An 11,318-nucleotide genomic window follows, 5' to 3' on the forward strand; every position below is an offset into this window, starting at 1 on the left:
ACTGATGAGCTTTGTAAAAATCGACGTGTTTCAGAAAGGCGGGGCATAGAGGAGAAACAATAATGTACAGTATGTGGAAAATAATGTGTTTTTTTACTTTAAACCGCATAAAACACATTTCATTACACCAAATACACAAAATAATGTTCTTTTTAGCAGCATCATATGACCCCTTTAAGTTCTGATAACTTATACTGTCATATTTTGTGCAGAATTGTGTTCATTGTCTTTTGGCAATGTTGGAGGTGGAGATTGCGCACCTTAAAAAGTGTGTTTCCTGTTGTGATTGCAATAGTTAAATAACTGGATTCTCTTAAGTGTGTTTTTCAAATGTTCTAATGAAGGATTTGTGCAATTGAGAAATATAATTTTCTCTTTCACTTATGTTGTTATAATAAAATATAACTGTTTGTGCAAAATTGTGTGTGTTTTTTTTGGGAGGGGGGGCGCTCGAAGGGGGTCTCGCCCAGGTTGTAATTCAATGTAGAACTATGGGGGTAGAATTGTTGCTTTATTCCAAATAAATAGATTATGATCCACAAATAAATGTAAAGAGACTAACAAAAATTAAACATATTGACGAATAAATAGAATGAGATCCACAAGTAAATCTTAGCGTTTCACAAACATGAAATAAATTCACAAAAACGTGATTGGCTATAGCGAGAACGTGCAACGATTGGTCAGCGAAGTGAGGCTGTTATCTGATTGGCTTGAGTAAACGGTGGGTGGAGTCCACGCATTTGTGGATTGGTGTGTGTCTGGATGCTAGAAATGTTTCAAAATCCACAAATGCACAGCGAGCGATCCACAAATGGGTGCAGCGATCTACAAATGCACGGGACGCGATTCACAAATTAATGTTGTGTAAAGTTGTGTTTGTGACTTAAAAAGATATTTGTGAATATGTTTTTTATTTGCAAATCTCATTTTATTTATTTGTGGATCTAATTCTATTTATTCGTCAATATGTTTAATTTTGTTAATCTCTTTACATTTATTTGTGGATCATAATCTATTTATTTAGAATAAAGCTACAATTCTACCCCCATATAGAACCGCCACTGCACGTTATGACAAAGCCTCCCCTTCTAAGCGCGTGGTCTTCCGGAAGTGTCGTAAGTGACCATGACCTTCCTCTCTCTAGTTACGTGCAGTCATGTGGACGGACGAGGCGCACGGGGGATGATCACGAAATGCAGAACTAGAGAAAAATCACTTCGTTACGCGCCCCGTCTTCTGTTTACGTTGGTAAGTCCTCCTTCGCTCCGCATTCATGTTCATGTAGAACCAGCTCATTCATTCAGAGAGAGAGAGAGCGAGTTAAACATGCGTTAGCCGCGAGCTAGCAGCGCTTCTGCATGACATTCATCTCATCCACTCCAGCGGTGCACGTTTAGCCGAAGTGAAGGCGCAGGGTTACATTTCTGTAATACTTGTGACCACTACTACTTCTCCTATTAATAATACAATTATCTAATGATCTTTTAGGTAGCCGTACAACTTGTAATTCTATGGCCGTCTAGGATTTGTAGGCACCATATCTTGTCAAAACCCAGTGGTCTGTGTACCTAAACAGCGTTTTTGTCCATCATAGCATCACAATCCAGTCACTTGATTAACTTGCCATTCTGCGCATCGTAGTCTCATCACACAGTGAGCTTGTTGTCTTGTTGTCTTATGTCTCCGGCGTTATGGTATAACAGAGTGCTTATCTGGATCTTCACGAAACCTACTCCGCTGCTTTCTGAACAGCTTTTGTTAACATTCTAGTCTGAACGTCAAACGAGTTGTCTGCATAGACTGCATTTTTGACTATCATTAGTATAAGATAACCTGCAAGACATTTTGGGCGCCACTAGAACAGTTGCACATACTCATTTAAAACAACTCTTATTCAGCATATCATAATTAAGCTTTCCTCGTTTCTGTCTTACATGTATTCTTTAGTTTAGCTAGTATTCTTCAGTTATCAACTAGTTGCTGTGTTTGTGCTTTGTTGCAGTTTTTAGCACAAGCAGGTTGTGAGGGAACAATGGTGAAGTATTTCAGCTGTGCAGGCTTTCTGAAGAGCTCATGGGACCAAGTGTTTTTGGCATTCTGGCAGAGATACCCCAACCCCTACAGGTACTACAAATATACACATCTGTCTTCTTTTAAAGATACCCTCATACAACTCCTGCATTTTTTTTTTGTGCAAGATTTCCTATTGTTGTCTTATATTTTTAGTTTTGTAGCCACTGTATATTTGATTCCTTATCATTTCTGTATTATTATTCCTCAGTAATCATGTTTTAACTGAAGACATCATATTTCGGGAAGTCACTCCGGACAACTGTCTGATCTCCAGACGTCTCCTGACCAAAACAAGCAGAGCTCCTCGCTGGGCGGAGAGGTTTCTGCCTGCTCACATGGCACAGAAGGCTTACATCATTGAGGACTCTGTAGTGGATCCTCGGGGCAGGACCATGACCACTCTCACCTGGAACATCAGCCACACTCGTGTGATGGTGGGCCGCCATGCCCGAGTGTTATTACAACCCAAAATCAATAGGAACAAGTATAAATCCAAAATAAGGATTTATATTTGTCACAAAAACAAATTAAGCCTATTTTTAGGACCATTCGTTTGTTGTGCATTCTGACAGTATTTTTATGACAATAAGCACTTAAAGGGGTCATATGATGTTGCTAAAAAGAACATTATTTTGTGTATTTGGTGTAATGAAATGTGTTTAAGTGGTTTAAGGTAAAAAAAAAAAACTATTTTCCCCATACTGTACATTATTGTTTCTCCTCTATGCCCCGCCTTTCTGAAACGCGTAGATTTTTACAAAGCTCATCGGTCTGAAAAGCGAGGTGTGCTCTGATTGGCCAGCTATCCAGTGCGTTGTGATTGGCTGAATACCTCAAGCGTGTGACGGAAATGTTACGCCCCTCACCATATTGTGATGCCTGCAGCAACCACATGTGACGACTCCGGGCTAGACTCCGCTTCATCCACGGTGAAAGCCGATCCGGCGATCCACGGCACAAAGTTGATGTAATTCCTCAGGACCAGCACAGATCAGCTTCAGGCATGACGAAGCAGATATCGTCCTCTTTTGGAAGACCAAACAAAGTAGTTTCGCGTTCACAACGAAACACACAGCGCCTTCACAACATGGCGGCGGCAACAACAATACTACAGCAAGAATAAAAGTTACGCCTTCTTTCTTTGCGTGAACATTTGGGCGGCGTTATGCAAATCTTCCCACATAGTGATGTAGACGTGGGGGCGTGTTAGAACGAGCCGTTTTAGGTAGGTGTGGCTGACTCTTAACTTTTATAAAGAATATCTCTTTGGATTTGAGACTTTAGTCTGCAACTTTACAGATCTTCTTTATGCACCAAGAGCTTGTAACACCCCAAAGAGAAAGGAAACATTGAAATCGCATCATATGACCCCTTTAATTTGTCCTCCGAATGTTGTGGATTAAAGAAAATAATTAATGGATAATTCAAAAATTAATGAATAATTTAAAGATGCAAATAGCTTTTGGTGATATGCTCAAAATTAGAAGAGGTGACACAGTGGCCAAAGAGGTGCTTTAAATGGGATGAATTTAAAGACGCTTCTCTTCCTCTTAACTAAAGCACAGCATGCTGAAAATTGCAGACAAAAGATGAATAATATTTCACCTGATGGTACCCAGTGAATATACAGGTACATCTAAAAAAAAATGAGAAAGGTCAATATTTTTTTGTCACTCATTTCAGAAAGTGAAACCCATATATAGATTTATTACACCGAGTGAAATATTTCAAGCCTTTATTTCTTGAAATTTTGATGATTATAGCTTACAGATAATGAAAACCCAAAATTCAGTGTCTCAGAAAATTTGAATATTGTGAAAAAGTTCAATATTGGAAAGTCATGGTGTCGCACCCTAATCAGCTAATTACCTCAAAACACCTGCAAAGGTTTCCTGAGCCTTTAAATGGTCTCTCAGTCTGGGTCAGTAGGCTACACAATCATGGGGAAGACTGCTGAACTGACAGTTGTCCAGAAGACAATCATTGACACAAAAGTTCATTGCTAAAGAAGCTGGTTGTTCACAGAGTGCTGTATCCAAGCATATTCATAGAAAGTTGAGTGGAAGGAAAAAGTGTGGTAGGAAAAGGTGCACCAGATAGAATTTGGGGGAGCTTCACAAGGAGTGGACTGAGGCTAGCATCAGCTCATCAAGAGCCACTACGCACAGACGAATCCTAGACATGGGCTACATATGTCGCATTCCTCGTGTCAAGCCACTCCTGAACCAGAGACAAAGTCAGATCTATGGGGTATTCTCAAGAGGAAGATGAGAGACACCAGACCCAACAATGCAGATGACCTGAAGGCCGCTATCAAAGCAACCTGGGCTTCCATTACACCCGAGCAGTGCCACAGGCTGATAGCCTCCATGCCATGCCACATTGATGCAGTAATTCATGCCAAAGGAGGCCCAACCAAGTAATGAGTGCATAGAAATGAACATACTTTTCAGAAGCCTGACATTTCTGTTTAAAATATCCTTTTGTTTTAATTAATCTTATGTAATATTCTAATTTTCTGAGACACTGAATTTTGGGTTTTCATTATCTGTAAGCCATAATCATCAAAATTTCAAGAAATAAAAGCTTGAAATATTTCACTCTGTGTAATAAATCTATATAATATATGGGTTTCACTTTCTGAAATGAGTGACAAAAAATATTGACCTTTTTCATGATATTCTAATTTTTTGAGATGTACCTGTAGTATGGAAGTAAAATGAGAACTGTATTTGAAACAAAAAAGCATGTGGCTAATTGAAGCCAAAAATGCATTGCATTAACGGTGCTTGCATTTGAATGCATTGTATTTTCAGGGCTTGCATTTTTAGGGGCTGAAATCCTTTTTTTTTTTTTTTTTGCAATCAGTGCAATTCAACATTCAAAAACACTTTATTTTACTTCCATAATATAGTTATTTTGTATGAATTCCTGGACTGGCTATGATTAATTATCAACTGGCCTGACTAGACATGAACTACATGAGGTTAACTGTGTTTTCTGTGTGTAGAGTATTGAAGAACGTTGTGTGTACAGAGTGAACCCCGATGACAACAGTTGGACCGAGATCAAGAGAGAGGCTTGGATTTCCTCCAAACTGTACGGCCTCACTAGAGCGATTCAGGTCAGCGGGTGAAAGGATGTCTAAGCAACATGTGGTTATATTGATCTCAAAGAAAGTTTTATTACAGTAGTGTATGTGATCTGTTTAAATACATTTGAGTAACATTCTACAGCCTGGATCGTCGGGTTGATGCAGAAGACATGCGTCACGCGTGGTGTTTATAGCTAACAGTTGTTTAGTCTGCAGTTAAATGACCTCACTGGAACTTCCACAACACTTGGCAGCAAGGAGTGTTCAGTTTGCTTTCCATCCCATTTTCAGGAATTTGGTCTTGCCCGGTTTAAGAGCAACGTTACAAAGACCATGAAAGGTTTTGAGTACGTCCTGGCCAAGATGCAAGGTAAGATGCCAGCTAGAGTTCAAGCATGCAGTAACTGCTTAATGGTGTCATTCATTTTGATTGTAAACATGGTTGGCTAAGCTAGATCTCATTACCGCACAGGTGAACTGCCTACACGAACGCTGGCAGAAACTGCAACTGTGAAGGCAAGAGAAACCGCACTCGCTGCCAAAGAGAAGGCGAAAGATTTAGCCTCTCAAGCTCAAAAGAAGCAGTATGTATGATGAGCGCACACGCCTGGAGGAGGCGCAGTCTCTCCCAGCATTTCTGAAAAGGGCCCCATCACACTGGGCACAGACGTGGATGTGAGATGCATTTAGCCAGGAGCTGAGATGATCAAATCGTGCCTGTCTAGATTCTCAGAATGCATTTAGTGAAGCCCATGTTCTCTTCGACTGAAATTCTCCAGTAAACTTGATTTGATACAGCACCATCCTCCACCTGCTCCTGAGATGTTTGCTTTTTTTTATATCTAAATTAATTTCTTAATTTATCTGATTTTGTTGATGTATTTCAAACATGGCCTCTCTGAATCTTCATATTCACACTTCACACTGAGGTCTGTAATCTGCCTTGTTTAGCAAATGTGATTCATTGCTTCAAATTGAAGTTCTATCTGCATTGATGGGTCCACAGTTCCAGCAGTCATTGCCGGCGTGATATCTAGAGTCTGATCTTTGGCACATGAGAGCATATGCCAGAAAGTATTGCACTGGATGGACGGCAATGTCTGATTACAAGTGTGAAAGTTGTCAAAACATGTTGGATGTTGAGTGTCTGAAAGAAGAAACGCATTTGTTTAATGAAAGGGTATGATAGCTTGCATAATGTCTTATAGCTCTTAATTGTTTGTGATCAATAGCTATTACCAATAAATATTTTCTATCTGACATGGTCCTTTCATTTCATTTAATGGCATAATTTAAGCAGATAAAGTAAATCTTGTAAAGCTTTTACCACACCACTTATATTTTCTTCAGAAATGAAACCATAGCATTAAAATAGACCAGCATGCTCAGAATCAGGAAGAGCTTTGGTTTGATATGACTGAATACTAGGTTGTTTTTTTCCAAGACTTTTTGACATATCAGGTTGGGTCTGATATGTAGGTGAAACAGTAGACTAATGTAATACAGCCAGGTTCCCAGTTTCAAATGAATAACGTACAGCATACAAAATCATAGTGACAAGTCAAATTAAATACATAAAATATTTATTTGTACAAAAGGCTTATGTTGGTAAAAAAAGAATAAAATGCTACATAGGAGTACAAGGAGAGACATAAATACAAAGGTGTTCCTGGTCCAATCACATACGAATAGTTCCTAAGGCATTTGGTGTTCAGAACTGTAGATACAATGTACGTGTTGCTGTGTACATTAACACAATTACTGTACAAACATCTGAAAACAAAGGCATGTTCATAATAGTTTGCATAAATGATTGATATGAGCAGATAACTGAACAGTTTGCAAATACAGCCCATGTATTTTGTCAATACTACCAACATACTGAATTGCAGTTTATAGGTATGCATAAAAAAATAAAGAATTTTCACACGAGCAGACTAACACTTCTTAGGGGAAAATGGATTAAACTGCTGAAAATCCACTGTACAAAGAAAAACAACTATTTCCTGTTTTTCAGGCTTCTTAGGGCTCAACGTAGCTTGTTGTTGGGTGTTTGAATAGCACCAACTTTGATTCTCTAAAGTGAACCAAAGCACAGGACCAAAATAAAACAGTAAAAAGTACGTAAAAATTAAACATCAAGATGATACAGATAGCAGTTCAACAATCATCATTTCAAACCCAACTGTACCTTTACCCAATAGCAAATAATAAATGCATGGCTGTAAAGGAAAGAAGTCTTTCCCTATGAATTGCATCACAACCTTTGAATTTGCCTCCCCAGTTTTTTTTTTCCAATTAGAAAAAAAAAGTTTAAAGTGAAAGATGCATTGACATGATCTGCAATTTCACACATTAGCAAACCTGAAAGGAACACCACACATCTAAGGAGACATCACAAGTGCTCATGCGTATGCTTTGTGCAATGTATCAAAACTCAACTTAAACAAAATAAGCTGGATATTAACATTTAAGTGCAAGCCAATGTGTACTGCAGGCTGACCCTAAAGTTAAGCTCATTAGCTGGATAGAAGACAACTAGCGGGTACAATGTGATCATAACTAATCCAGACAAAAAAATTAAAAAAATCATTCTGTGGAAATAAAGCATCACCAAACTTGTCACACTTGAATCTCACGAGTGTATAGCATACTAGAGCACCATAATGCCATTAGTGTAAAGAATACACTACACAAAATAAATTCCAGTCATGCTTAGACGTTGTTTCCGGCTGATGTTTTCAGCATGGCAGCAACATAAGGCTGTTCTGTGGTGACGATGGTAAAGCCCATCAAACATTTTCCCTCAGTCCCTCATCCATTTAATCCCGTTCCGTGTCATTTGTAGATCTGGGAGGGTCATAACCAGTTGTGATCAGAGGTAGAGTAGCTATGGTCCACCCCAGCATGTGATGAGCCCAGTCCATCTGATTCCAGAGTCCACACCATGCTCTCCACGTCAATCTCAACGTCCTCTGCAATTTAAGCAAATATGATCAACAACTCATGTGACTATTTACTCTACCACCCAATAGGCTTAAGAACAAAAACTAAATCTCAAGACATAAAACAGGTGTCTTTGAATATTTATCATTTGGATTTCTAAAGTAAATTCAATATTCAATTAAATCAAAGAAATAGGCAAGTTGGAGTAGATGAGTTGATATAAGTTTTACAAGCATCTCAGGATGCACATTTTAGCTAAGTTAGTTACTGATCATAATAACAATATAAATATATATATATTCTTTTTTAACTCTGAAAGCTCATATTGAGCTCACAGAAAATCTAACGCTAGTTAAGAATCTGATCATCTTGGCCGTCTGATGATCACCTCTCTCAGAGTCGGATCTCTCGGAGGACACAGCAGAGCCAAGGCTGTCGTTACGCATCCTCTCTGAACCGCCCTGCAGTTTCTCCAGCCGTGTGCGCAGTTCTCTCTGCTCCCAGCGCAGACGATCCTTCAGCAGCTTTGCATGCTCGTCCTGTTCCTGCAGCTTCTGCAAGCGCACATGAAGACCCACCTGATCACCAGGATCAGAACGACTTGCTTCACATTTCTCTAATTGATTCATTAGGTTAGCTCCTTTCTTTGCTGGCAGACAAAAACCCTAAACCATTCACAGTAAATGCATGATATAACATTTGTGTCATTTAATATTTAAGCATTTATTAAAAATTGGACATCATTCTTGTAATAGCGATCCACCAATAAATGGCGGCATTTTGTGGGTGCTTCAAGAACTGCATGCAAGGCTGCCATTATTGCACTGTGTATGAAGGGAAACAACAGTACTCATAAGTACAGTAACTTTCTTTGCTTTTTAATAAACTTTATTCAATCTAACAGCCATTCATCCACAAATGAGATGTGTTACATGATTGTTTTATATGTGGTTTAAGCTTGACTCTAAGAAACAGAAGCAAACTCGCTGAGTAACAGTAGAAATCAAATCCAACAAAATCACAAAGACGCTACTTTACCTTACATTAAAGGGATAGTTCACCCAAAAATGAAAATTCTGTCATTAATTACTCCCCCTCATGTCGTTTCAAACCCGTAAGACCTTCGTTCATCTTCGGAACACAAATTAAGATATTTTTGATGGAATCTGAGAGCTGTCTGACCCTCCCATAGACAGCAATGCAACTGAAATGTTCCCAAGTCCAGAAACATAGCAAGGAGATCTGTAAAATAGTCCATGTGACATCAGTGGTTCAACCGTAGTTCTTGTAGCTTCGTAAAATTACGGTTGAACCCCTGATGTCACAGACTACTTTACCGATCTCCTTGCCATGTTTCTGGACTTGGAAACATTTCAGTTGCATTGCTGTCTATGGGAGGGTCAGACAGCTTTCAGATTCCATCAAAAATATCTTTATTTGTGTTCCGAAGATGAACGAAGGTCTTACGGGTTTGAAATGACGTGAGGGACAGGGCGAGTAATTAATGACAGAATTTTCTTTTTTGGGTGAACTAACCCTTTAATAAGCATTAAAGCATTAAATGCATGTTGGGAATACAACAGTTTCATTGAACTTTATGTCTGTTCCCTATACTCATCATTATTTTCATAAAGCTGCCATTCACTGGGTTGATGCTTTGGGATGTTCCACCAGAATGCCCACTGTATGCACTTTTTAATCAGATCCACTAAAAGTCCCTAAATTATATTAACATTTATTTCACTATCAATCATCATTTAAGTATTAAAATGTGGAAATGAATTTGATGTCTCAACTTTCTTTTCTTTTTTTGCCTAAAAGCATAGAAATTCAAAGGGCAAAATACACAAATTATGCAGTAAAGGTGTTAAAACATTTTTAGGGTGACAAACCTAAAAATAAATGGTTGTCTTTATACTATAGCCTAAAAACAAGAATTTATATTTAATATTTTTTTGTATGGTCAAGGTGATTCACCTTGATGTGCAGCTGTGCTTGTCGGAGCAGACTGAGGGTTGTGTTTCTAGCTGAATCTGAGGACAGAGGAACCTGCTGCTTCAGCTGCTCCAAACAATGTTTTAACTGAGCTCTCCTACAACCACAAACACATGCAGCAACATAACATTTAAACGTATGCAAAACCACATTTCATTTCACCTCAGCTTAAATTTGTAATATAATGTATTATACAACCGTTAGTTCCAGTACTCAAATTTGATTGGCTAAACAGCGTTCCAATGGCACTGGGACTTTTCACTATTTGTATGTTATCAGTGTTCATGCATTACAGACCAGAGTATGTGAGCATAGCATTTTAAAGCTTGATGCTTTTTAATTTGGCAAAATCGGTCTGAAATTTAAGTTACTCAATAGCAACTCCCACACCGATGGGACTGAATTACTGAAAAACTGTACTATTATTTTGAACAACAGCACCATTGCAATATTGCTGAATTGAAGGACAGAATGCAAAATAAGACTTGGTTACCTGTGTTTCTCCAGCTCATTGTGAACAGACCTGAAACAAAGAACAAATAGCTTTATTTAGCTATAACATTTGATTTGTTCATATTAAATATATTAGTCATTTATTTGCATATGATCTGTGTGGATACACATTTTGTAGCCAATACCATCTGATTAGATTGACCTTCAGTTAAAAGTACTTAAAGGGGTCATATGATGCGATTTCAATTTTTCCTATCTCTTTGGAGTGTTACAAGCTCTTGGTGCATAAAGAAGATCTGTAAAGTTGCAAAGACTAAAGTCTCAAATCCAAAGAGATATTCTTTATAAAAGTTAAGAGTCAGCCACACCTACCTAAAACGGCTCGTTCTAACATGCCCCCACATGTCTACATCACTATGTGGGAAGATTTGCATAACGCTGCCCAAATGTTCACACAAAGAAAGAAGGCGTAACTTTTATTCTCGCTGTAGTATTGTTGCCTCTGTCGGCATTTCGTGAAGGCGCTGTGTTTCATTGTGAAAGCGAAACTACTTTGTTTGGTCTTCCAAAAGAGGACGATATCCGATAGCAGAGTCCAGCCCGGAGTCGTCACATGTGGTTGTCGCTCTTTTGTCGGATCCGCCGGCCGCGCCGTTCTCAAGCCTGCCGCCTCAGCTCACGCTAAGCCGGGGCTTCCCCTCACACTAGGCCACTGTGTTTTTCGTTGCCACTGATGATTCAAACGCGAGTTTTG

General features: G+C 38.8%; 2 protein-coding genes across 2 annotated transcripts in view; one reads left to right on the plus strand and one right to left on the minus strand.

The window, feature by feature from the left end:
* The first annotated feature begins 1,089 nt into the window (after positions 1–1,089).
* LOC107558055 (PRELI domain-containing protein 1, mitochondrial-like) lies at positions 1,090–6,430 on the plus strand. Its single transcript, XM_016241664.1, has 6 exons — positions 1,090–1,251; positions 2,006–2,127; positions 2,285–2,510; positions 5,087–5,200; positions 5,462–5,540; positions 5,643–6,430. Exons 1-6 carry the CDS (start codon positions 1,129–1,131, stop codon positions 5,762–5,764), a joined length of 786 nt encoding a protein of 261 aa, XP_016097150.1. The 5' UTR covers positions 1,090–1,128; the 3' UTR covers positions 5,765–6,430.
* Positions 6,431–6,773: 343 nt separating this feature from the next.
* LOC107558056 (max dimerization protein 3-like) overlaps positions 6,774–11,318 on the minus strand; it is a 7,374-nt gene continuing 2,829 nt past the window's right edge. The window contains exons 3-6 of the mRNA XM_016241666.1: positions 10,605–10,634; positions 10,094–10,208; positions 8,505–8,670; positions 6,774–8,145 (exon numbers count right to left, since the gene is read on the minus strand). Of these exons, the coding sequence (XP_016097152.1) occupies positions 8,030–8,145; positions 8,505–8,670; positions 10,094–10,208; positions 10,605–10,634 (427 nt within the window). The 3' untranslated portion in view covers positions 6,774–8,029. The remainder of the gene's footprint in view (positions 8,146–8,504; positions 8,671–10,093; positions 10,209–10,604; positions 10,635–11,318) is intronic.

Source organism: Sinocyclocheilus grahami, unplaced genomic scaffold (assembly GCF_001515645.1).
Source record: "Sinocyclocheilus grahami isolate Dianchi unplaced genomic scaffold, SAMN03320097.WGS_v1.1 scaffold630.1, whole genome shotgun sequence".
NCBI lineage: Eukaryota > Metazoa > Chordata > Actinopteri > Cypriniformes > Cyprinidae > Sinocyclocheilus > Sinocyclocheilus grahami.